Source organism: Thamnophis sirtalis, unplaced genomic scaffold (assembly GCF_051295495.1).
Source record: "Thamnophis sirtalis isolate CommonGarterSnake01/CBP01778 unplaced genomic scaffold, rThaSir2_p1.2 scaffold_8, whole genome shotgun sequence".
Classification (NCBI taxonomy): domain Eukaryota; kingdom Metazoa; phylum Chordata; class Lepidosauria; order Squamata; family Natricidae; genus Thamnophis; species Thamnophis sirtalis.
This window is the reverse complement of record NW_028261388.1, coordinates 18,757,271-18,784,491: the sequence shown is the minus strand read 5'-3', so window position 1 is coordinate 18,784,491 and position 27,221 is coordinate 18,757,271. Positions and strand designations below refer to the sequence as shown.

The 27,221-nt window shown below is 36.3% G+C and overlaps 1 protein-coding gene across 1 annotated transcript in view; it reads right to left on the bottom strand.

Moving 5' to 3' along the window:
- The window catches only part of ATM (ATM serine/threonine kinase), a 67,000-nt gene extending 39,874 nt beyond the window's left edge, over positions 1-27,126 (bottom strand). The window contains exons 1-24 of the mRNA XM_087721184.1: positions 27,011-27,126; positions 23,037-23,148; positions 22,844-22,956; positions 22,229-22,374; positions 21,308-21,472; positions 19,410-19,575; positions 18,465-18,703; positions 17,687-17,850; positions 17,010-17,179; positions 16,544-16,915; positions 15,774-15,962; positions 14,134-14,229; positions 12,959-13,178; positions 12,483-12,608; positions 9,562-9,687; positions 7,551-7,640; positions 6,192-6,360; positions 4,633-4,832; positions 3,286-3,368; positions 3,052-3,207; positions 2,149-2,224; positions 1,896-2,026; positions 1,490-1,610; positions 444-626 (exon numbers count right to left, since the gene is read on the bottom strand). Coding sequence (XP_087577310.1) covers positions 444-626; positions 1,490-1,610; positions 1,896-2,026; positions 2,149-2,224; positions 3,052-3,207; positions 3,286-3,368; positions 4,633-4,832; positions 6,192-6,360; positions 7,551-7,640; positions 9,562-9,687; positions 12,483-12,608; positions 12,959-13,178; positions 14,134-14,229; positions 15,774-15,962; positions 16,544-16,915; positions 17,010-17,179; positions 17,687-17,850; positions 18,465-18,703; positions 19,410-19,575; positions 21,308-21,472; positions 22,229-22,374; positions 22,844-22,956; positions 23,037-23,108 — 3,573 coding nt within the window. The 5' untranslated portion in view covers positions 23,109-23,148; positions 27,011-27,126. The remainder of the gene's footprint in view (positions 1-443; positions 627-1,489; positions 1,611-1,895; positions 2,027-2,148; positions 2,225-3,051; positions 3,208-3,285; positions 3,369-4,632; positions 4,833-6,191; positions 6,361-7,550; positions 7,641-9,561; positions 9,688-12,482; positions 12,609-12,958; positions 13,179-14,133; positions 14,230-15,773; positions 15,963-16,543; positions 16,916-17,009; positions 17,180-17,686; positions 17,851-18,464; positions 18,704-19,409; positions 19,576-21,307; positions 21,473-22,228; positions 22,375-22,843; positions 22,957-23,036; positions 23,149-27,010) is intronic.
- Between the last annotated feature and the right edge of the window lie 95 nt (positions 27,127-27,221).

Genomic DNA, 27,221 nt, shown 5'->3' with positions numbered 1-27,221 from the left:
CCACCTTCAAACAACTCATCAATAAAATTCAGCTAGTATAAAATGTTCCTATTTTTGTGAGGCCCTCGAACTCCTGCATTGCCTTCTTCCCCATGGCAACAATTGCCACCATGTACAGATTCTGGAAAAAGTTATGTTAATCTGGTACAGATCATGCCATATTTCTGATCATGTGGCAACTGTAAGTAGCTATTTATGTTTAGATTCCTTACTGGAATCATGAACAGAAAAAGAAAGATAATAGGAGTTGGCGAGGTGGGGGTTGTTTTCATTTTGCTTTATTAAGCCAGTTCAGGCCATGTAATCCCTGACTATCCTGGCCTGGAAAAAATATAATTTATGCTTATATTCCTCCTTATAAAAAGTGCTTTCATTTATTTATAATCTGAATAACAATATTTACTGCAGGCACCTGAACATATCCCTTTTAATTCAGTAATTACCTTCCTTACGAGCTGAGGATCTAATCCATTCTCTTTAATACACTGGAAAATAGCAAATAATGCTTGTTTCTCACACACAGGACTGCTGTACAAAATCATAGTTATTAACATGAGTAGGACTGTTTTTCTGTTATGCTCGTCATCAGGATGGCTTTCTTGATTCCCTGTACCATGTGCCTTCATCTGACAAAGCACAAAGTGAAAGGAATTTTTTTTTTAGTTATAACATAATTTTATTATGGTGTTTTGTAAAAATAAAAATAGTATCCCAACACAGGTGTAACAAATGATCAAAGAGATAATACAAAGATGGATCAAATTTTGATAAACCTAAAATAACCAGTCTAAAATATTCAAAGTATTTTTAAAATGTTTATGTGTTGTAAAGTCTGACATGGCACAAGTGTCCAGGGTAATGTCATGTCAAGTGTCTTTTATTCCCATGCATCTCCTTCTCTTGTTACCAAGCATTTAGTTTGTCCTTTAAATCTGAATTATCTGCCAGTGCCTTAAAAATGTCATTTTCTGAAGATATTTTCTAAGAAAAAAAGAATGACAAGCCAGGAGGTCTCATGGGAAGGCTAGGATGGCACAAATAGTGGAAAATACCATTGAGGGTGAGTAGGGCAACAACCGATTGGAAAGTAGAATGGGAAGAGATTGGGGCTAGTGGGAGTGTGTTTGAGGGGAACAAAAACATGTACATCTGTGGGTAAAGACATGTGGGTGGAAAAAGTAGGATAAGAGTTTGTGGGGGGGGGGAATAGAAGCAAGAAGAAAGGTGGTAAGCTATCAGGAAAAGCGCAGGAAGAAATGAGAGCAGAAGGGCAGTAAGAAGAAAGAGAAGGGGACGATTGGACAGGGAACATTGGCATAAAACTACAGAACAAGCAGAGAAAACCAACAAAGAAATGCCAGATGGAAAATCAGATGGAAGTCATGGATAAAGTTTTCACAAACTCTTTTCAAATAGACACTCTTGGATCAATAAGTGAAGGAAATGCTTACACTTGAAATCTTCATGCATGCTTAGTAATAATTATTACCAATGTTTTTGCTCCTTCTTGAACTTTGATGTACAAATTCTCAAAAGCTCTTTGTTGGAACTTCAAAGGAAGACCTTTCACTAAACCAGTTGTCTCTCTCAGTTTCACATCTTGGAACAAACTTATGATCAAGCAGAGAGAAAGGCATTTTAGAATTAAAGTGTATATTCTTTCTTTTCTAAAATAAAATAAGATTTGTGTTGTTTCCATTTTGTTCCTATGGGTTTTTTTCTCCTTCTGGAATAATTTTTAACAAAGTAAAACTTTGTTAAATTTATTTTCATGTCATATATTTCTGAAAGATAAACTGTTAAGTAATTTTAATAAACTAGCAATAGAATGTTAATCTTGTTGATTTTAATAAACTAGAGACAAACTGCAGCTCTAAAACTGTGTACATGTATACCTGATTGCTGACTTAGCTGCAATTGTGCAAACTTGAAAGTTGTTATCTGCAAGGAATTGAGGAAAGGCATCTCTGACAGGTAGATTTTCACCTTTAACTGTAAGCACAGCCCACTTTAAACCAGGGTCAGCCTGGGAAAAAATGGAAAAAAGGAAATATCCTCATTATATTTTTATAGGTTTGGAAATCTAAATAAGTAGTAGTATTAAGAGCAGCAATAGTACCTCTTAAATGCTTCTGGAGTTTTACTTACATGAAGGAAGGCTGTCATACAATTCACTAAAGCAATTCTTAAAGGAACTGAACATTTTCCTTCATTTGCTAAATGCCTGAAATAGAAAGCAGTTTAATAATAAAATATAACCCCTTTTTTAAAAAAGTCAAAACTTAAAATCCAATTTGTTTTTAGGATTTTTGAAATATACTGTATAAGTTTTTATTAAAAATTTCAAAAACTTTTTGTTAGTTTTTAAATTTCAGAAAAGTTAAACTAAACTGTACATTGGCATTTCTAAGGACCATTTGTTCAATTACTATTTCTTAAATTTTATTGAAAGATATATATTGCTGCCACTGGAGTATTACAGCTTGAATTGCATTAAATAAATTACTTTTGTGTTTTAAAATAATCAAGTCCTTGGAGCGAAGCAGTATAAAACTGAATGAATGAATACACTTAAGTTACAAATCCCAGCTATTTCAGAATAACTGCCAGTAAAATTAGTGGAAATTTCTTGTAGAAACTCAATTTAAGACTCATACTATTAAGAAACATTTAACTAAATTGGTTTCACTGTCTTTAAATACTGAAGATTGAATGAATACATTTAGGACTAAATTTGATTGAAATAAATATGCTTATACTTAAGCATATTTATGATTAATTTTACTTAAACAAATGAAAGAAAACCCCAGACAATAAAAATAATTAGTTCTGCACTTACTTCACTGCTATTAAAAATGCTTCATGCTCTATAATTGTCAAATTACCCCCTTGTGTAACATTTCCCCCCATAAAAGGGAGTTGTAGACCAAGAGAAAATTATCTGACATTGTTGAATTGTAAAATGTTTATGAAACATGTCATAGTGAGCCTTGAGGAAGAACTTCCCTTCAATCCTTCCCTAATTTGGAGTTGAGCTTGCACTTAACCTACCAAAATGCTCCAACAACAGTTAAGACTTGACACCGGGCTTCTTTCAGATCTTCAGAATTTCTACTGAAAGTTCCCAAAATATTAACCATTGGAAGAAGATTATGTAATATTGCTACGCAAACATCTTGATCCCGGCGATAAAAGGAACATATATCCCTAAAAGAAATAACTACATATTTGTATCTCAAAATATATATAGCAAATTAATTTTATTAAGCAAGATTATTTTCTTACGGTAGAAGCTTGACTAATGAGACAACATAATCTTCAGGTAAGGGATTTTCTCCTCTGGGAAGTTCCTTCAACAAGACTAAATACTAGAAGAAACCACAATTAAAGATATAGTATCAGAAAGGAATAATCCAATGTTTATGTACAATTGCATGAATGTAACAAAATTATACTCTTTTTATATTTAGCATGCGAGCAAATATATATTGAAGATATAATTCTTTTATAACAAAACAACAGAATTGGAAGGGCCTTTGGAGGTCTTCTAATCCAACCCCCTGCTCAAGCAAGAAACCCTATACCCATGATGGCAAACCTATGGCACACGTGCCAGAGGTGGCATGCAGAGCCCTCTCTGTGGGCATGCACGTCACAAGCTGCTCGTCTGGTTTCCGGCGTGCCAGCTGGTCTTCGTGAGCACCATTTTTCAGGCCGCTTTTGGGGGCCATTTTCAGGACATTTTTCAGGCTTTTTTGCCCTGAAAAAAACCCAAAAATAGGCATGTGCATAGCAGCCAGTTGGTTTTCAAGTGTCCAGTCCTCTGGCATGTGCAAAGACCAGCTGGTCAGTGTACATGCAAATGCCAGAAACCCGAAGACCAGCAGGCCAGCGCACTGGTCAGCTGGTTTGGGGGTTTCCAGCGCTCTGGTGCGCGCCCATGCATCTGCATGCACACACATTCCAGTTTAGGCACTTGGTGCAAAAAAGGTTCGCCATTTCTGCCCTATACTATTTCAGACAAATGGTTATCCAATCTCTTAAAATCTACTTACACTGTTATATAAGTACATATAAGTATGCTATTCAAAAATATATGATACAAAAATATGATTTATAATATACCAAAAAGAATCCTTCAGTTGTCAACATTTGTTTTTTAAAGCAGATCTACAGCAGATCTGTATGTTCAGATTTGGCAGTATACAACTATAAACCCTGCACAATGATCCATATCCCAATAACTTCTTGACTAGATAATTACAATGCACTCTACACTCGTACCTCTCCACCAGGTCTGGAAGCTGCATCTAGAGTGGAAGAGAGCTGTTTGATTTTCAAGAGAAACAGGTCCTGAAATTGCTGCTATCATCACCCATGAGCTACTAGCCCTAATATAAGCTGCTTAAATTAGTATATAAAATCCTGAACAGCTAATAACCCAGATATTTACAAGGTAGTCCCAGCTAATTTAATTTTGATGGTTTTATTTAAGACTGGGTTATTGTTTGAGGATTTTTGTCACTCTGAATTTCTCTGAAAGAAAGGCTGGTATAGAAATAAAATAAGTTAATAGTTAACACTCCAACAGCATTAAAAACAGAAGGCTAAACAGAATAATGTTATACTCACCACATGTAAATGTAGAGGTTTAATAAAATCAAATGAATCTCCATCTATTAGCACTAAGAGTTTCCTCCAAATTTCGGAACATCTAAAGGGAACTGTTTGTTTTGTGGTTGCTGTGGAAGCTATACACAAGAACTTCAAAATATCAAGAAGAAGCAAATCCTGTTTAGATAGATGTTCTTCTGATAATGGACTTGTGGCACCTGTTCAATATGATGAAGCTATGAAAAGACAGCTCTCAAAACTTACAATCAATTATCTGTCAGGAAGCCATAAGCAACTGCATTTCATCAGAATGCATATTCCTTTCTGCTTATCTTCTATGAATCAGTACATTGGCTGCCACATATACAATGAAATAAAGTAAAAATATAACAATACTACAAAAAATGTACTAACATAACATTGGCATGGGGGAAATATAATGGGAATGGTCAGCCTGTAGAAATTTAAAACAGCCACAGAATTGGTATTTATACCTTGTTTATTTAGATAGGCAGCATTGCCCTGCTTTGAGGGTTATTTTAACTGAACTCATCACCTCAGTCTTTTCAAAACCTGTCATAAGGCAATTTTTCTAAGCATCTCCAAAACAATACATGGGATGAAATATACAAAGTCTTCAACCATTGGATGACAGTACAAGTCTTCGGTCTACACCATGGATGTCAAACTCGCGGTGTCACTTTGCCATCCTGTGATCTTTTGCAATGTTTTTCCCTTCATGGGGCTGGGGTGGGCATGGCCTGCATCCAGCCCATAGGACGCCAGTTTGACACTCCTGGTCTACATGTTCTAATTACACTTATGTGTCTATATACTCTAAACGTAGATGCATGCCTTGATGTAGACTTCTCACTGCCACTAAGGAAATTTTTTATTATACTCTATATTATAATTCAATGAATGAGAAGTTATATGTTCCTATAAACAAAGAAACATCTTGAGAATCTCCAACACAAAAAAATAGAAAACTCTGAACAGATTCCGAAATGGTGATAATCTACTCTTGCTTAGAAATAAATTCTTGTAAAGAAATGTCAGTTGATAAAAGACACACAAAACTGAGTTCTGAAAGAGACAATAATCACAAATACAGGTATTCTTCTCATAGTAATCACAATTGGGACCAACAACTCAATCACTAAGCAGAAAATCACGTGAGTGCAATTGGACTTACTATATTACTTACTTCCTCTTTGGTCCTTAAGGGAGTAACATGATCCAAGAAGAAGCTGTCAATCTTGTGAATGCTATATGGCAGGGGTGTCAAACTGGTGGCCCGCAAGCTGGATGCATCACGTGCAGGCCATGTCCCCCCACAGCTCCGCAAATGGGAAAAGTATCACGAAATATCATGTGACGGCGAGTTTGACACCCATGCTATGTGGCATCACAAAAGCCTTTATTTTATAAATTCTCATACAAATCGTAGTATCACATCTGGTGTATTTTTTGAAGTTGCTTCAAGTACCTGAATTATAATTCCTTACTACTCAAACATATTTTTTTCTAAAAGCATTCAATTGCACAAAAATATACATAAAACAGATTGAATATACCTGTTAAGGTGTGCACATCTCCAACTTCATTCACTTCACCAACTTCAGTACACTCATCATCAAATAGATCAAAGACTATTTGGGTTCCCTCTTCCATTCTACTTTCATCAGGAAAATCTTCCATTAAGTCAATTTCTCCAGTTTCACTTGACTTTCCAGTAGAAAACATCTAATAGAAGACATTTATGCATACCATCTCTTATAATGAGAACAATACATTATAATAAATATGTAATAAATTTATATAAATATAGTTTTATGAATAACATCCATTTGCCCTTTCTGTACAAATACCTCTAGATAAAAATTAGCCATCTATCCTTTTGCCAAAATATTTCTTCGGTATAGAAGCTTCACTTCCACTTGTTCATTAATGTTTAAATATTGGTTGGCTACTTTGTATAATAAGGTTTCCATAAAATGGGGTGTTTGCTAAGAAAGTAATTTTAGAATTCAGTAATTACTATTATAATTTAACCAATTTAAGCAAAGCAATAGAGCTAAGTTTTTCATATTGACTTCACTTGGCTGGGCAATTTACTTATCTCTGATCAGTTTTTCTGCTTTTAATACCTAAAACCAATAAAACCAATATGACTACAGCTTAATAATTATATGAAAATTACTGAAATTTTTCATTGTGCTTTATATAAAACTAGAATAAGCTATTTACAAGGATTTAAATTATTAACCCTTATGTGCTACACACTTTGCAAGCAATTACTTGATTACTTACTTGGCAGTGTTACTGTAATTGGGAAAATAGTAGTAGGCAAGATTAAATGTAGTTAGCTAATCCACCACTTGCCAGAGGTAAGTTAAAAAAAATTTATTTTGAGAAGTAAAGAGTGGTAGAGGAAAAACTGTTGTACAGTTCCTAAGAGGAATATAGACACTAGATATTTCCATTCAAATTTTCCACAGCACTTACTCTTCTGCATTAAGTATTGTTCTCTCAAGTAGAATGAACTTTAAAATCTGTGCCTGCTCACCTGATGCTTATCTAACTGAAAGAGATTAATTATAGCAATGAAATACCTCTGATCCCTGCCACTGATAAAGGTGTATCAATGTACAAATAGAGTGATATAAGAGAAAGATGTGGAAAAGCACAGAGATAGCATTTTCCATTTGTTTAAGGAAAACCAAACCCCCGAAATGCAATGCCCGCCCTTCCTGTACGCACAGTCCCTCACACGTGCCTCCCCCCTCCCCCATATATGCACAACAGACACCCAAACACCATCTGGCCAGCGGGAGGCACGCATGCATGTGCGACAGAGCTGAACTCATAGGTTTGCTATGCTGGGTATATACAGTCTCTGGAAGGGAAACAAACATCACATCATATCTACTCACCATAAGTTTGCAGATACTTGTAAGATCATCCATCAACTTGGATGTTAACAAATGCAAGAAAATAGTAGACAAACTCTTTTTGGGATTTTTCTGTTGAAACAAAGAATAAGAAGAGATAAATATCGCCATCTCTCCTAGATTTCCAGAAAGCTTTGAAAACCTGGCTTTAGTCCAAGGCCTAGGGTTGATATTTATTATTTGTTCAGTGGCCCCTGTTTTCTTGTGTTTGTTATGTATTAGTTTATTATAGCCTGGATTGCCTTTTTGATTTAATGCTTTTAGCTGTTTTTGTCTTTTTTAGTTTTGTATATTGCTTTGCATCTACTAGAGTTGGACAGCCACTAAATTTAAATACACAAACAAATAAAAGCAGAAGAAACAAAAATTGTAAAAGATTATAATGAAGTATTTGGCTTTTTGTACTATAAAATAATCTGTAGTAAACTGTAATCAGTTCCCCATGCATCTTGTAATTCAGACCCCCAAGGTCTGAATGCTGATAATACTTAAGATTGGAGAACTTGATTAAGCTGCTTTTAATGAGCAGCAAATAGCTCAGGTAAAATGCAAATAACCCAAGTAAAATTACACTAGATAAAAAGGCATCAAGCATTATTAAAAACAAATTTTCAAGCTGTATGATAAAACCTGAAATAAACTGCTATTGAAAAGCAAGGATCAGTTTCAGAATCAAACTTCTTTCTTCAAAGCAGTGCTGCCTAAATTTCACTGAAGTCAATCTGACTGATTCAGCCTCACAAGAAATAAAAACCTCTCTAGCGATTTTAGGTCTTATACAGTAATTGAAAGAACAACTTGGAAAAATCTCATTGCACATACTAAAATAATAAAGCAGTTTCAATATTATATCAAACAATACCTCCATATTTTTCTGCAAAATAACTGGGAATATATATGTACCGTATTTATATAAGACGCACCTTTTTTCCTCAAAAAAGAGGCTGAAAATCTGAGTGCATCTTATACATCGAATACAGCATTATTTGCCTCCCGAAGCTCCGCCCCTTCACCAAAATGGCCTTGCATAGCCTTATGAAGGCTTCCAGAGAGCTCCTGGGGGCTGGGGAGGGCAGAAATGAGCAAAAAATAGGCCGTTTTTGCCCCCCCCCCCAGGCCCCAGCAGCACTCTATAAGCCTATAAGGCTATGCATGCAATTCTTTTGATGAAAAATGAGCTGTTTTTGCACTTTTTTGCCCCCCCCCCTCTCAGGAGCACTCTGCAAGCCCCCCCCCTGGCTATTCATGCCTTTTATTTGAAAAAATGGGCCCGTTTTTGCAAAAAATGAGCCATTTTTTGGAGGTTTGCAGAGTTCAAAAACTTTTTTTCCCTTTTGGAAAGCTCTTTAACTGATGAGAATTACATTGATCGAGTGCTGTGCCAGCAGAAACAAAATCTTAAGGTTTGTCAGCGATTTCCTTCTCCAACATATGGATAAATACACCTGGAAACATCTACCTACCTACCTATTCTCTTTCTCTCCCTACCTATCCACTGTATTTCTCTTTCTATCCCTCTATCTACCTACCTACCTACTCTCTCCCCCTACCTATCTACTGTATTTCTCTATCTATCTCTTTCTCTTTCTCTCTCTATCCCTCTACCTACCTACCTACCTACACACACTCTCCCCCTCCCTCCCGACTGTATTTTTCTATCTCTATTTCTCTCTCTCCTCTCCCTTTATCTACCTACCTACCTAACTACACTCTCTACCTATCTTCCTACTGTATTTCTCTTTCTTTCTCTCCCTCTCTATCCCTCTATCTACCTTCCTACTTATTTTAAAAAATTGCCTCTTCAAAACCTTGGTGCGTCTTATACTCTAGTGCATCTTATACTCCTAAAATACAGTATATATGGACATTCATATATAATAAAAATGAACAAATTGGTCTTATAAATAAATTACATAAGTTAGTAATAGGCATAAATACATAGATTTCAACTTTGCTCATACTCAAATTGCCCTACAATCAACAAATGTCTTACCTGGGTACAGTTGCATAAGCAACTTGTGCATTGCAATATTAAATTCCTCAATGAAACAATTCTAGAATCTTCATTTAGCTTGTTTTTAGACTGAGAAATGCTTTCCTCCACATAATTAAAACATAACTGTAAAGAAATAAAATGAAATTATTTTTATAGAAATAAAATGAAATTATTTAAGACGTTTCATTGTGTGTGTGTATATGTATATACATATATACATAAATACACATACATACGCACACATACATACATATATGGATATACTGTACATTGCCCTTATTCACTTTGTCCATCACCAAGTTTAAAACTGCTAAATGGAACCAACTATGTTAATAAATTAACTGCATTAATATACGGCATGTTTTGTAATTTATCAAGATATCTTAATTTTTCAAAAAAAATCCCTAAAAAGAGATTGAAAAGGTCCAACCTTCAAACTGCATTTATCTACAATTAGTGAATATTTTGATAATGAAATACTACCAGACTGCTAGCAAACCTCCTTGGACTTACAACCTCCTGCCGGCTTCCCCATTGAATGTTGGTATACCTACCTAGCCAGTATTCACATTTGTGTGCTGAGTCCAATTATTATGACAAAATTAAAAGTTAAAGTCTACCAGGATAAAATTTATGTAAGCCAAAAAATTATTTGCTTAGGCCATATTCATTAGATAGATCGAGAAACTGAATCTCCACACCCAACCGGGAAAATGCAACCAAGCATCATTACTACCTATATAAGTAATGAGAACTGATACTTCGGGACAAGTATATAAATTGTAGACAACTTTTTTCCACATATATATGTGAAGTTGAAGCCCAGAAATAATGCTAAAGAAGATTTAATTTCAATCTTCTCATTAACAAAGGCTTAGAAATAATAATAAATCTACTAATTCTTGTTCTTCTGATATATTAAAGATATAGCACTACTTAAATACTATGCTGTTAAGATAAATTAATGTTTTCTCTGGAAGCTGTGAGTTACAGATAAAGATCCATAAATGTGAAGTGGATTTGTCAAGGGAAGAACAAAGAAACAAGTGCAATGTATCCAATATTTCAAAATGCTTAGCTTTTTCAGATAGGCTTTACTCATGTGTCAATTCTTTGCATGTGAAATCACAAGGCTAAACTACAATGTCTCAGTGAAGACCCTGCATTTTCAATTTGCGCTCAATAGGCTTTTTAAGAACAGTAAGTTGAATTAATTTATATTTTACCTCCTAAAATACTGGCTCTTAAATATTATAACAGATTGAATACTTTGAAAAAGCAGTGCAAGAATCAGGTTTTTATTCACTGCTAATTTAATTGATTATGTGCCATCAAGTCAATGTCAACTCTTCAGCAATCATGTGGATGGGTTTTCTCCATGATGATCACCACTATAACTGAATCTATCTACCTTGTAACTAGTCTTCCTCTTTTTCCTTTTTCAACATTAGAGTCTTCTCCAGAGAACTAGATTTTTGCATAATTACTCAATGCCTCTACATTCCTAGAGTGCTGAATATATTATTTTGATTAGGAGTTCAGATTTCCGGTAATGAGGATGCATGGGGAGATCTGTTTACCCAATCACACGTTCTTTAAGGTATTTAAAATCTATTTTTTCTTCTTCACGCCATTGCTTCATAACACTTTCACATAAGTGGTTAGAACTTTTATAAGAGGATGAAATTTCATTCATGGACTACTGGAGACAATTTAGTTCTCAAGACTCCGGGGACTGTATTTCATATGGGAATTTTATTCATGTTTATATTTTGCAGTAAATATTTATTCTTGAATAATTTTAGTAAGTATGCACATACAACAACATGCATTCTTGAGTAATTTTGATACAACATAAATCAAATTGTTTTACTACTGTAGCTATTAAGGAATTAGGTGGATTTTTGCTTGGTTACTATTACTAAACATTTTGCAAAGTAATACAATGAATGAATAACTGTCAGTTAACAGCTACTCATTCATTGACTGTTTGAAGTTATAATGGCAATGAATGAATGAATGAATGAATGAATGAATGAATGAATGAATGAATGAATGAATGATACTTACAAATGATCCTCAAAATTCTTACCATCCCCAAACCCCTATGTTCATTTGGGTACTTGGCAACTTGGCTCGTATTTGCAGCATTCCATGGTCATACAAATGTGTTTTGCAACCTTGCTGGCTTCCCACAAGTAGTCAATGCAGGGAAATCGTCAAGTTGCACTGGTTAAGTTTCCCAGACCTGGCAGCAGTTGCCCCAGTTCTGTCATACTGACCACCTATGCATCTGCCTGAGAGTGGCTATTTTCCTCTTACCAGATAAACCTCCTGGGACTTACAACTTCCTGCTTCCACGCTGAATGTGCTTTGGAAATTCGCAGGATGTTGCAAGGAGGTCCTCACTTAACAACTCATGATTCTCACTTAATAAATGAAAACAGGGACTCCCAGGATAGTTGTCATTAAGCAGTATAATCATGTGACATTGCACTTTCGACTGCATTGCTTAGTAATGGAAATTCTACTCCCAATTATCTTTGTTAAGCAAGGACTGTCAATAATAAAAACACAGGCACTCTCTTAATGCTTCTCCAAAGGTCACAGAATTCCTTGATCTCATTTGCAAATTCTTTGCTTCCTAGAGCAAACTTGTCTTCTTCTTTTCCTATCATTACCCCATCTGGAGATTTAAAATAAGCAGATAAACAGAAGTCTATAAAGGACTGAGGAGAAAAATTATCCAAGATGAAGGCAGAAAATGAATTGAAAAGAGGATGAAGCCTGAAGTAGCTCATACACTATAGATATCTTCATGTAATTCTTAAAATTATATCACAGAGATTAATAATCATATGAATGCTTTTTCATATCTACTAGGAACAATTACTTGAGCTTAAGTCAAAAAGTTCTACCTTAGCTTTCTGAAACAAATCCAATTTACATGCTTCTTCTTCTGTAAGAATGCCAGCATAACAATAGCAGCCAAGGACACCAGTCAGGATACTGGTCCAACGCATTCGCATTTCCACAGGTATAGTCTGAAAAATAAACAAACCCATCAAAAAACATGTTCAATTCACTTGGAGGTTAATTTGGATTTTTGTTAAACTAATATTTTCCAACTGGTCAAGGATATCCACATTTGTGGACAAATCAAACCCCTATGGTGAGATTGGTTTGTCCATGAACTTTTTGATTTGAGAGCAACTGGTAAGTGGATTTGCTCTCAAATTGCCACATGCAATCCCAGTCTAAAAAGCAGTCTACCTGTAATCTATTTTATTAATTTTACCAACACCTTAGTCTACTCATAAGTATACGGGGAACAAGTCAGACTTTAATAAACCCTCAACAATGAACAAAGAACACAATTTTCTTTCTGGCTTACCTCAGCAGAAACGTTGCAAAGTAGTTGGTCTGACATCATCATAAGATTGTGTTTTAAGGTTTCTTCCAGCTTCTGACTGACAATGAGGCAAGAACTACGTTTGTTTTCTGATACATTTGCCATATTTGTAAAAATATTGGCTTCATTGAAGGTTGTCTGCAAGTAAAAAGCTTCAATTTCTGAAAGACTGGTTTCTTCTTTCTCTTGGTTATGTTCCATGCTTAATAAAATAAAGTGTATTTTCATTTATTTATCACTTGTTAATAATCCAATAATGGTTAAACTACCCTCCCACCCAGAAAGGCAAATTCCTATGATTTAAGAGATCGGTACATGAAATTTGTGCAATTTACTGCTAAATATACCTATTCAGGCCCAAACTGGTTAGAAAATGGATGACTCAATCATTAAACCAGATGCATTATTATCATCAATGTTCAATAATTCATTTTAAACTATGTTTGTGGAGGTTCAGGTAGTCTATGACTTACAACCATTCACTTAGTAACAGTTTGAAGTTACAACAGCACTGAAAAAGATGACTTATAACCATTTATCACACGTATGTTTCAGAAACTCCATAGTCACATGATCAAAATTCAGACCTTTAGCAACTGGCATGTATTTATGATGGTTGCAGTGTCCTTGGGTCATGCGAACACCTATTGTGATCCTTTGACAAGTTAACAACTGTGTTACTAACTTTAAAACTGCAGTGTTTCACTTCACAACTGTGGCAAGAAAGGTCGTAAAATGGGGGGGGGGCAATCCACTTAATAACTGTCTTGCTTAGCAATGGAAAATTTGGGTTTAACTGTGGTCAAAAGTCAAGGACTGCCTGTACTGTGTATTAAAAGGCGTGCAAAGTATATGCAAAGAAGGTGACCAAGGCAAAAGTACAAAGAATACTAATGACTCAGAAGACAAAGACACTTATTCATAATGGGGCTCGCTGGCTTTTAATTTTACATCTAAAATAGCTTTTATGGTCCAAAGTTTGATCCCTATGGCTTGTATGACACATCATACAGTATTTAAACATCGTATTTTAGAGCAATGTATCTAGAACAGAGACGAGCTAAATAGCAGACAACTGGTGTGAGGTAGTGCCTAAAGCAGACATCTCCAACCTACAGAGATAGAAAAATGCCTTCATTAATTTTTAAAAAACTTACCATTCTGGTGCATTGTTGAAAAATGCCATTGCTGCTCTACAACTTTTCATAGTCAGACTTACAAGGATTTTCTGTAATTCTAGATTAGGAAAGTCACTGAAAAAAACAAAAAAAAAAAACAACAAAAACGGAATTATTTCATGTTTGAATACTGGAGTGTTAATAGATTCAACAGAAGATGCACATGAAAGTCTAATTTTTCACTGTGCATCAAGTATTTGTAGGAAGTACTTGTTTGTTTGACTTATTTGCCCACCTCGTCTAGTACTTCCATCATCCCCAGCAAAATCTTTCATAGAACAATCTTTTATAGAACAACCCATTTGCTATTGGAAGGAACAGATTTTAACTTCACAATTAGTGAAGTTAAAATATTTTTATACATTATATTAGGGGTCCCCAACCTCTGGGCTGAGGCACACTACCAGGCCATGGTCTATTCAGAACAAGGCTGGCGTGCATGCATGTGCAGCTCCACCGCTCGCGTGGCCCAATTCCCCTTCTCCCCCCCCCCCAAGCCAGCCAAGCTGCAAAAGTTGGAGACTGCTGCATTATATGAAGACAAGAGAAATTCAAGAGTTCCATGATGTTTGGAAAAATTCATCAGAGGCCAAAAGAAGACAAGGTGGTTAAATGACAGGTGACACAAATAGGAGTTTACAAGAACTCAAGGAAGCAGTTATTGAAAAAAAAATCCTGAAGTGATGTCCATCATATTATGAAAAGCTGAAAATAACTGAATAAGGACCAAGGGGCAAGATTTAGTTCCACTAGACAAATATTTATCTAGATATGAGATGCTATTAGGTTACAATGAGTTAAAAATATCCTTTCTTTTTTGCTGGATAATCAGGAAAGGGTTACACTCAACAAATGTGGGCATCAAGTTTCTAAACATACTTGATTTTTTTTGCATGAGTAATAAATGTCCCAGTGACCATTTCAATAGACTATTGTCAGCCTCCTACACTTGAAACACATTATATCCTTTTATCTGTGTAGACTGTGATACAATACAATGTGCTTTTCAGTTACGCAGAAGAAAAGAAAAAGGATACCAATTGCTAAAAGTTTACAAAATACTAAACCAAATGAAAATGAAAAAGTAAAAGTAAAAACAGTGGTAGGAGGTGGAAGTCGCCCACTATTTCCTGTTTAGGGTAGGGTGGAACTGAAGTGACATTTTCCAGGACAAGAGCTAAAGAAGAAATCTAAATCCTGGGACCTGTCTTTTGCAGTTATAGACATTTTCCTCAATATGATTGGATATTTTGTTACAAGTGGAAAATATTATATAATCTTCCTAAAACACTATGTATTTGCATGCCATTTAACTACATAATAATATAGAAATCAAACTGTTGTGAGATAAGTTTGCTCTGCTAAAAGTTCTCATTAAAATGTGATTTGTTATTACTGTACTTTTGTAAACTTGACTTCAAACCAATTATTTGTTACAAGTTCTTAAAACTAAGAACATTTTAAGGCAAGGTGATTTAAATTCTAACCCACTATGAAATTTCAGCAAAGTAATGCTCTTAACTCACTTACCAAAGTGAAATTAAAAACAAACATAGAAAATTTTGATTTCCTCCAATGAACAACTAATTCTTTTAGGTGACTTGATTTCCTGTCCATACCTGCACAAAACTGGAGGGAGTTCCATGCTGTCTTCCATAACTTCTTCCACAAGGAGAAGCCATTTTACAATTCGTTCTTTCAGTGTACAAGTTGCATTTCCTTCCCAATCATTCTGAAATGGTCCAGTTTTCAAAGTTTCTGGTATTTCCAAAGCTGTCATTGCTGATGCTAAACACTGTACAGCAAAACTATCAAATAATAACAGTAAGTACAAGCACTTGATTTACAGCTCTAATATTCATATAACGTCACCAGTGTGGGGAATTTAGTCTCCAATATTTTTCTCCCCATGACCAAAACTACATCACGTTTAATCAAGATTTCACCAGTCAAAATTGGAATGGTAAGTAGAATTTTAAAGTCTAATTAAAAACATATTTGATAAATAAATAAAGTATGGTTAGATACCCAAATTATTCAGAACACCAGATGAGAACACACTTATTATTCAAAGATGGCTGGTAGAAGTTACAACAATGCTAAAATCATTCTCCTCCATTTGTACCACTACTTATGCTAAACAGGACTTATGATTGAAAATAATTTACTAAATATAAAATGTAGACATTTTAATTAAATTTTTAGTGTTTGTAGTGCAAGGGCAGACCATTTAATCATGTTACATGTTTGTAACAACTGACATAATGTTTCATCATTGGCCAGAACTAAAAGAGTCGAAATCGCTGGAGGACATGAGTTACTAATGCTAGATTACTCCTTTACAATTAACATACAATTAATCATAGAGTATCAAAAAGTTTCATTTTACCTTGATGGCTTGCATACAGAACCTGCAAATATCCTCCAAATTTCCTTGTCCATTGTTATTAAATTTCTTTGGAATAGGACTCCAAGCAATTCAAAGCTTTCCATTTCAGTTTGTCGAAGGTTTAGACTTCGATCTACCAAAGACCAAATTCTGGACCATGTTCGCTGCAGTTCAAACTTCTGTGTGATACTGAGGTCTGTTTTTTGGCTTTGACACAGAGCAACCTCTTTAAGACATCTTAATACATAAGGGGTCCGTTCTCCTCGACGTTGCTGAAGTAATAATTGGTAAAGTATATTAAGTAAATTAGTCAGCTCATTGTCAGGAAGGCTCCTTGGGTACTTGGATACTAATCTGGTGGTAATCTGCAGCCTTGAAAACAGAACACCAAAGATTATTAAGAGGACACTAATAATAGACACGTTTCAGAAATAAACCACACTGTTTTTCTTTCATTTTCATTTACCAGGGTATGACATCAAAATTATTCTGCGATTTTTGCAAGTGTTCTTGAATCACTTCCCATCCTAATTCAATTCTTCTACGTTTGGATGGCCCTTCTCCACTTCCATCTTCTTGCTGAGTAACTCCATATGACTGGGTTACCTCTAAGACTTTGGTGCCTTCAGTAAACACCTTATTTTAAAAAAAAGATATTTAAAGAATTAAAGAGAAATACTGCTACATATTTTACAACTGATGTGTAGTACAAAAAATATATATTAAGACCATGAAATAGTCAATCCATTGCCACAAGGTAAACCCCATCTCCAAAACAAAAACTAGAATAATTTCAGATCATACTGGCAAATTTAAATTCTTATGGTTTGCTATAAGTTTGCAGTAAATTAAAGAAAGAATGTGTATTATTAAGTTTCCATGAGGCTTAACAAATCAATTTTGCTCCTTAAAACCTTCCAGTTTTTTTTAAAAAAGCTGATAATGTCAGCTCTTGTTAACAACGGAATATCATCAGCCACATCCCCTGGAACTCTGGAAGAATTTTCTTTTTAATCAGTTAAGAAAACTGACTATGAAGATCAAGCAGACAGGTCTCCTTTGCACTGCCCTGGGGTGGTACTCTGTTAGGTTACACAACAACCCAACTTAGAACAACCATATGACAGTATAGTGGCAACTTACCTGGTGACAAGAATCAGCCATTAACTCAACCAGGTTGTCCTTTAGAACAATACTGTGAGAGCCTGAAGAATATTTTCCTCGGTTGCTAATAAGAGTTATCTCATTAGCTAACAGATCATACAGGTTGTATAAAGTATGTTGCCATTTTGTTGAGCTGTATGCTCCTGTTTGTACAAGAGTTAGAAAAAAATAATTTTGTAAAAGAAAAGATATGAATTTAAGAGTTCATTATTAATTAGCAACACATATGTCTGTTAAAATGATTAAACAAAAACTTAAATACTTAAGCAAGCAATACTATAAAAAATTATGACATATGCAAATAGATACACAATCCCAGATCAATTCTGGATCATGCTGGATTACTGGTAATTAAATGTAGAGAGAGCCCTTTCGGTGTAACGGTTAAAGCATCAAGCTAAAGAATGGGAGATCATGAATTTTAGTTGTGCCTTAGACATGAAGCCAGCTAGGTGGCCTTGGGCCAGTCACTGTCTCTCATTCCTAGGAAGTAGGCAATGGCAAGCCACTTCCAAAATCTTGCTATAGGGACTTAGAAAGAGAGAAAGACAGATCACTGCATAGATGGTTTGCATTATCTTTTTCCAGAATAATTTCCATTTTAATCTGATGATTTCCTGATTATCTCTTTTACAAAACATTGATCAGGCCCACCAAACAAATTGAATAGGTTGACCCAGAATCTTCTGAAACATTTTCAGTGACAAAATACAAAAATTACATAAAGCCCTTTGTTATTTCAAAGCTTTCCATGTACCTTCTTCCTGAGTTTTAGCTCCATTTGGATGATGAACACAAATCTGAAACTGAACAAATTGAATGATCTGCTTCTTCAAAGCATCTTTTGGTTTGTACTGAGCCCATATAAAAAGCACAGTTGATAGAATTTCCTCTCCTGTTTTGCAAACATGCATGCGGTAATTCATTGCATAAATGGGGAGAAACACATTAATGGCTGCAAACATGTGTTCGAGGCCTGCAAGGTTTCTTTCTTGCCTATAATAGAAATAAAGCATATTTTTATCAGACGCTAAGCAATCCAATCTTAGGATCTATGATTAAGCTTAGAACTACAATTTATTTTATTTGTTTGTTTTCCTTTCTCTATAGTAGCATACGCCTTGACAATTATTACTATAAAAGCAGCATTATCAAGATCCAAAGGTGTCATGCACACCATAAAACTTTAGAAAATATTAGTTATTGAAAACTGCTACTGATAGATCAGCAATTTCAAATAATTCCACATCTGTCTAGTCACTTTTTATTGTCAGGAAAAGAAAGGTGTCTATAGATTATGACTACAGAACTCACTAACTGTAATACATTCTACCTTTCAGAAAAGATCAAACAGAAATTATAATACATCCTGAATTCAGAAGCAGCCTTTTATAAACTACTTCACTGGACCAAGCAGGTATCAAAGCTACAATTCTTCATGAGTAGAAGCAAACTTTAAAGACATTTTATTTCATAAAGAGTTCCAATTTTTTAATTTTAAATTTAGCCACAATAAAAATAGGAGAGAAAAAACTAGTTACAAAAACTGGAAACATTTGTCCTATCAGAATGATACAGAAAATATTTAAATGTTAAAATGAGCTCAGTAGTTATCAGATTAATGGAAAATTAAGTTCAAAAGATGTTTAGTCAGTTATCATTTTATATTCAAATTTAATTCAGCAAAGAAAATGCTATTTACCTTGCACGATGTACAGCTTTTGAGAAGACGTTCAAAATATCTGAATTGAACTTGTTAGTTTGGAAACAGAGGCCTCTAGTTAATGTATAGATTATTCTAGCCACCAAAACTTTGTTAACATCTCCAGAAGGATTGAGAAATAATTTAAAGTACAGATTTTGAAGATCTAGAGGAGCAATCAAATTCATTAAAGAGATTATAAATAATTGACACATAAACATTTTGCATGCTTTCAGCTATTCATTCTTGTATTGCAGAGTTGGATTTCTTTTAAATGAGTTGCATTTTATTTATATTTAGAACTCTAGGAGTTACAGGAACAGATCTAGTGACACCGCAATGGTACTATAATTCGGGACCATACATATTTTGGTTGTTTGAAAGGAATTTTAGGAAGTAGCACACCCAGCAACCTTTATTTGAGCAAAGGAATACTTTTCTGAGTTATAATAAAGTCAGTTCAATTAATAAAACCAGATTAAAATCTGATTAACAAGAAAAGTTTGTTAACAAGAAAACACAGTTGCTTTGGATGTGAAATTCTTTGGATCCAAAACAAAAAAAAGTATATACAACTTTCAAGAGCCTCTGAAGGCATAGAGACTCTGTCCTTGATACTACCAAAGCACTTTTCCTACTTTGAATAGGAATAGTTGCACTTACCCAAGTATCATATTAAATGTAACTTTAGGTGTAACTTATAAATTAATAACATCTGAGCAATATTTATTAATTTAATAAATCAAATTAAGCTGAACTCTCAGAAAGTATAAAAATATGAGCTGGAAAAGAATGTCATTCAGTGACAGAGACAATTAACAGACGATAGGTATTCTGTTTTTGGATTTGGATTTGGATTTGATTAACATTTATAGACCGCCCTTTTCCCTGAGGGGACTCAGGGCGGCTTACATAAAATAGGGAGGGGGGGTACAAAACAATAAACATAAAACAATACATGAGAGTAAAATAGTACACAACATTCATTCATCATCCGGGTGGGGACAGATTGTGGTTTTGATTGGTAGAAAATTCATCTCCCCCAAACAATAAGTTATGCAGTCATAATATACAAACTTTGTCCTCTATATGTTAGTGATAACTCAATAGTACTTTATGGAAGTCAAAATCATATTGCCTCAAATGGGATAAGAGATCAGCCCAGCGCCAGTGGTGGATTGCAGGTGGTATGCCCCGGTACGGGCATACCGGAGCCTGCCCAGAGCACCGGGTATCGTTCCGTTCCGATACTCCGGAGGGCCCACCTGCTCGCCCGAGTTCCTTACCTGTCCTTTAAAGCCTTTGGTGCTTCCGTGCAAGCGCATGGCGCATACTGCACCTGTGCGATGCTCCACCAAGCAGCTGGAGCGTTGCGGAGGCTTGCGGAAGTCACTGGCAGCTACAACACATGCGCGCGCTGCACGCGTCCATGTAGGTGACGCCAGGCCTATTCCAACCGTAGCGGTTGGAATGGGATCCGGAACCCACCACTGCCCAACCCTTGGATTCGTTTCTTCAGCCTTGGACTTTGAGGACTCCATCTTTTCCTACCCTTATGACATCTATGACCACTAACATACACTAATAAATGAGAAATTTGCAAAAATTGCAGAAAAGGCATTACTAGAAGTCCAAGCATTGTCAACCATCTGATAACCTTTGAGACAACTGTTTATTTCCTGAGAAGGCTCCAGGTGTTATCTCCCACTGAATGCTATTTAAGATCTTGACAGTAATCCTGACTAGTTTCAATTGAAGCAGTCCTGTTTTATTTGATAGGACACAGAACTATATTTTTTTCTGGGCTACTAAGGAAGAATTATATAAGTTCAGGAGCACTTGTTCCTAAGTATTTGCACAAGTCCAGTCAACATTAAACAAGAGCCACATCTACAAACCTGACCACTGTTGTGGAGATATTTCACACCAATATTTCCTCACTTTGAGAACGTCCTTAAGTAATATGCTATTACAATCGGCCCCATAAATAGCATATCTTGATGACTCATTTATTGTTTCAATTACATAATCCAGAAGCTCTTGACATTTTATTCTGGGGGCTCCTGTGTAGAAACAAAAGATATAGTTGAGCTTTTAGCAAAACAGAAATAGTATATTTGCAAGTTGGGTCAGAAAAGATTCACTATATCTGCAAAGCTTTAAAGAATAATGTTCTTTAGATGTATAATTATAAATTATATAATTACAAATTATAGGTGTATAATTTAGGTGCATAATATTTCATGGAATTGAAATATGAAATCATGTCCAAAATCTATTCCTATTCCCCAAACAAAATAAAACAATAATTTTTGCAACCTGTGTATCTTTTGAACCTTTGCAACAGTACAGTATAATTCTTGATTTCCTAATTTAATTGTATTAATATTTTTAAAATGGTTAATATTTTATCTTAAAAACAAATAAAGGGCAATCTAGATATTCCAATTCTCCAAACTGAGAATACAGAATGCAAAATCAATTTGAATTTTATTTTAATAACAATTACAAATTATATTCCTGCCAATTATTGCCACCAATCCTCCTGCAAAACTATATTTTACCAAGGTTAAAAAAGTGGAGCAGCTCCCAATTGCCAAAAAGCCAAGCATTTTTCATTTATTACACCAACTTTTTATCCACAGGATTTTCATTATAACATCTTACTACCAACATGATGCTCAATGCAATTAACAGTCTGAAGTAAAATATAAACAAGTGTAAATCATTACAACTGACGCAATCTCCATTATTTATTATTGGACAGATATTGTTTCAACAACTCTTTAAAGCCTTAAGTATTTTTACAAGATACTCACTTTTATTGGCACACATGATGAAATACTTAACCAAACTACTGATCTGTTTCATCTTTTTCTCTCTTGTTGCTTGGGTTGATGCAGAGGTAGTTGGTTTTGCTAGTTTGATACTCTCAGCCTCTTTTTGAATATATTTCTGCAAAAGCCTTGAAAAACAATAAAAAGATACTGTCAATAATTGCACAAACTATTTAGACAAAAAGCAATCACATATTTCAGTATACATTATTGTCCAATACTGTCAGCTCCTTTACTATCAAAGTGCCATGTAATTCTCCACTGCCTGCACTTTGGCAAAATAACAAATCCACCTGGATAACTAATTACACATGAAATAAGTGTCTTACTCACATTGCACCACATTTTTCAGGGTGAAGTATAGTTTAATACATAGCATTGGCAAAAAAAAGTATTGGCAATAAAGATCTAGGCAACTAGGGAATGAGACTAAGAAAACTGAGGGATCAAGATAGGTTATAAAACTATTGTTGTCAATAACCTTTGAATTCTGGCCAAAGTGGTCTAAATGATTGCTTCCAACTCTATTATTTTATTATTTATTTATAAGAGCCGGAGAGAGGGGCTGTTTGTTTTGATATACAATAAATATCTTACCTGAATACAGCATCCCAGTTCATCTGTTTTCCAAGTTTGGAATCAGAATTACGATCCAGCTGCTGAACTGTTTCCGGATCACAGATAAGACGCTTGAACTTCTCAATTTCTTTCTGCATTTGTACAGAAACACAAAAAATATATAATACTCCATTACCACAATGTCATATTTTTAAAAAGGAATTAAGCTTACCTTTCTTTCCATAGCTTTGTCACTTCCAAGCTGATGACAGCAAGTCAGCAGTTCATGAATTGCAAGACTCATGGTTCAACCAAGATGTTGTGAATGTACATCCAATATGAACCTAAGTTTATAAAATCAAAATTTGTAGGTTAACAACAAAACGTAAGAACTTAACTGAATTAATCCATTTAAAATCTTTGAGCTAGTAAAACATCTTTTCACTAAGTTGACTGTTCTTCAAACAGGAAAGTATTTTCACCCATATCATAACCCATTTCATATAAATTAAATCATTAAAATAAAATTTAAAAAATACATATTTAAAAAATTTACCTACTACACAGTTTCTAAGGGATTATTATTTCTGGTTATTTGATAAGATTCTAGAGAACAGACAACCCTAGATTTTTACCTCAATTGTTAAGAACCTTTTTTATATATATAATGATACAATTTGTATAAATGTGAGCATCTTTGAGGTTGTAATTAGCAATCCAACTCTTTAAAGGATCCTGTTAAAGTTCTGTTGGTTGATGGAAGGCTTGTTGGGCAGAAATCCAATCTACAAAGGAAGTGTAGTATCAGATTGATTTTTCTCTCAGAGAAACACGAGAATTTAAGATAGCAAGGTAAGCTCTGGTTTGGCTGCCCCTCTCTGCAGGTCCTCTGGTAATTTTAGTAAGAGAATAGCTTTTTTAAAGGATTTCTGTTCTAAGACAGAAGTTCTACAAATCCAAAACAAAATGGGGAAGCAAAGACATGGTCATAATGATAGTTGAGATCAAAAGGGTCAGAAGAAGCCAAATAAATGAGAAAAGTATGGACCAAGTGACCTGAACAAAAAGACTGCAAAAGTGATGGCACTGAAAAGCATATACTTATTGTTTTGATTAATAAAAAGAATGTTTTCTGGGCTAAGTACTTAGGCATAAAAGTAGATAAATAAATCCCAAGTGCTATGTATTAATATGAAACTTTCATTCAAATGGTCAGTATGTTGTATTTGTATATTTGGCAGAATAAGAGACAAGAGACATCACTTGCCTAAAGCTCAGATAATCTGAGATTGGGTTTGCAAAGCACACTTAATCTTAAAACAGGTTATCTAATTTTGATTTAGCATACTATGTGAAGTTAGTGAGTTTGATTTGTATGGTTATTCAATTCCAGGGATTATGAAAATCTATAAATTGTAGTTTGCTGAATAAATCCTGACATACATATGATTCCATGAGAAGATGTGAATTCAATCTAAAATTCAATCAAGGCAGATTATGGAACAGAGGGGGGAGACAAAGCAGAATTGATAAAGCAAGTAAAATCTAGTTATCAGAGTAGGAGGAGAATGGGAGGAAAATAAAGCATGGGATGAGGAAAGTAAAGCATGCTTACTGTGGAAAATGTATGGATTGCTTCAAACATTTCTGAATGAGTTACTTCAATACAATCTACTTATTTCTCAAGAAAATTTCATAAACACATATTTTGAGTGAGGGATCCTTGCTGCTCTTTGAGCTTGCTTGTTTTCTTGCAGATATTTCATTACTCAACTACCGTGTTTCCCCGAAAATACAACATGTCCTGATAATAAGGCCATGCCACATTTTTCGGGTGGGCAAAAATGTAAACCCTCCCCTGAAAATAAGCCCCCTGGACAACCCCCCTTCTGGCCAGGCAGAGCACCACTCACCGATCAAGCAGTATCCCGAAGGCGCCAAGCCACAGGAACGGGTGGGGTGGGGCAAAGGCTCGCATTGCTTGCCGCCTTTGGGATACTGCTAGGTCAGTGAGCGGTGCTGTGCCCGTTGCCGGGTGGTTGCTCTCTTGCGAGTGGACTCCCGAAGATTCGGGCACAGCCTCAGGGTCGAATGGCTATGTTGCGCTGTTGCAGCAGCTGAGCAGCCGCCCAGCAAACCCCCTTTCCAGCCAGGCACAGCACCATTCACTGACTGAGGGGTATTGCCAAGCCACGAGAGCACCTGTTCACCACCCTCCAGCTCCCGCGGCTTGGCGCCTTTGGAATGCCCCTAGGTCAGTGAATGGGGCTCTGCATGGCTGGAGAGGGGGATTGCACAAGCAGTCTTTCAGCTCCCCGCTCGAGCGCTTCCCAGCCTCACCATGCCCTTGCCTAACTCTCCCTGCAGAGCCAGGGAATCTCCGCTGCTGCTGCCACCTGCTGCCACTGCATGGCTTTTTCTGTGGCTTCCAAAGCACGGAGGTAGGATGCCAAGCCTTCCAGAAGTTGCCACTCTGGGAATATACTCTATGGTTGTACACTCTGGGAGTACGCTCTACCGGCAGCCAGTCCACAACCATAGAGTGTACTCCCAGAGCGGCCGCAAGACTCGGCTGCGAATCTCTGGAGTTTGGAAGCCAGAGAATAGGTTATGCTCGGAGCGCCGCAGCCATTGCCTGGCCCTGCAGGAAGAGCTGGGCCACAGCATGGTGAGGCTGGGAGACACACGAGCTGGGGATGGAACAGGCCCTTGTGCAACCTCCCTTGCCAGGCGGGCAGAGCACCATGCACTGACCTAAGGATATCCCGAATGCACCAAGCTGCGGGAGGTGGGGAGAGGGCAGAGAACCATGCGGTTTAGCGCCTTTGGGATATCACTGGGTCAGTGAGGGGCGCTCTGCCTGGCTGGAAAGGGGGGTTGCCGGGTGGCTGCTGATTCAGTTCCACAGAGGAATTATTGAGTCTGCCATCTGCACCTCCATATCTGTCTGGTTTGGCTGTGCAATCAAACAAGACAAACATAGACTTCAATGGATAATTAGAACTGCAGAAAAAACAATTGCTACCAACCTGCCTTCCATTGAGGATCTGTATACTGCACAAGTCTTATGTGAAAATATCTACAGACCTCTCACATTCTTAACCTAAGTTGTTTCAACTTCTATCCTCAAACCGACGCTATAGAGCACTACACCCAGAACAACTGGACACAAGGACAGTTTTTCCCAAATGCTAAGAATGTATTACTATTCTTCTTCTCTTCCCTCCTAGTATCTATCTCTCCACACTTATAACTATAACCATGTTGCTTGTATCTTTCAACTTATGTTTTTATTTGTTTCCTAGTACGATTTAATAGCTTATTAGTAACCTTGACTATCACTAAGTGTTGTATCTTTTTATTCTTGATGAATATTTTTATTATCTTATGTACACTGAGAGCATATGCACCAAAGACAAATTCCTTGTGTGCCCAATCACACTTGGCCAATATAGAATTCTATTGTATTCTATATGCCTTAACCACTACACCAAGTCACCCTCAACTACAATTCCAAGTCCTCCTTTTATGACTGTCCCTGTTGGGCCAGGATGATCTGAGTTGTTGCACTCCCATGAGCTGCGGGAGAAAGCTAGGTCAGGGGAAAGAGATTGAACCGATGTTTTCACCGGAGAAAGAGAAAGTGAAACAAACAAAAAAGAGCAACAGGGTGGTCAATGCCTGGAACGCACTACCTGACTCTGTTGTTACATCCTCAAACCCGCATAACTTTAACCTTAAACTATCTACTGTTGACCTCTCCCCATTCCTAATAGGGGGGCGTGCATAAGCGCCCCAGCGTGCCTAACGTCCCTGTCCAATTGTCCCCATTTATTTGTACCCATTTCCTGTTTTATTATTCATGTTTATTCTTATTCCTGTTATATTGTACATGTGTGATCAACTAAATAAGTAAATAAATAAAAAAGTAGGGGGCGTGCATAAGTGCACCAGCATGCCTATGGTCCCTGTTCTACTCCACCCATTTATTTGTACCCATTTCCTGTGTTCTTATTCATGTATATTCTTATTCCCGTTATCTTGTACATGAGCGACAAACTAAACAAACAAATAGAAATAAATACATAAATAAAATAAAAGTAAAAAAACACGAAGCTGAATAGGCGGCCAAGCCCCCCTTCCCTCGCCCACAGAAACGCGAGAACGCCTCACGGGGAGGCTCGCGCGGGAAAGCAAAGAGCGGACCTGAATGACACCCGCTCGGGGTCTCGTGAGGGCCAGCTCCGGCCAACGTTCCCTCCGGGGATGGGGTGGGGGGCCCTCAGGCGCGCGCTCAGGCAGCTCCGAGCCCTTCCATCGCCCACGTGGCCTCAGGGAGATTGAAGAGCGGGCAAAACAACGAACAGCCGCCGGGGGAGCTGAGAAGCGGGAAACGTTTTCATGCCCGTCCCCACCC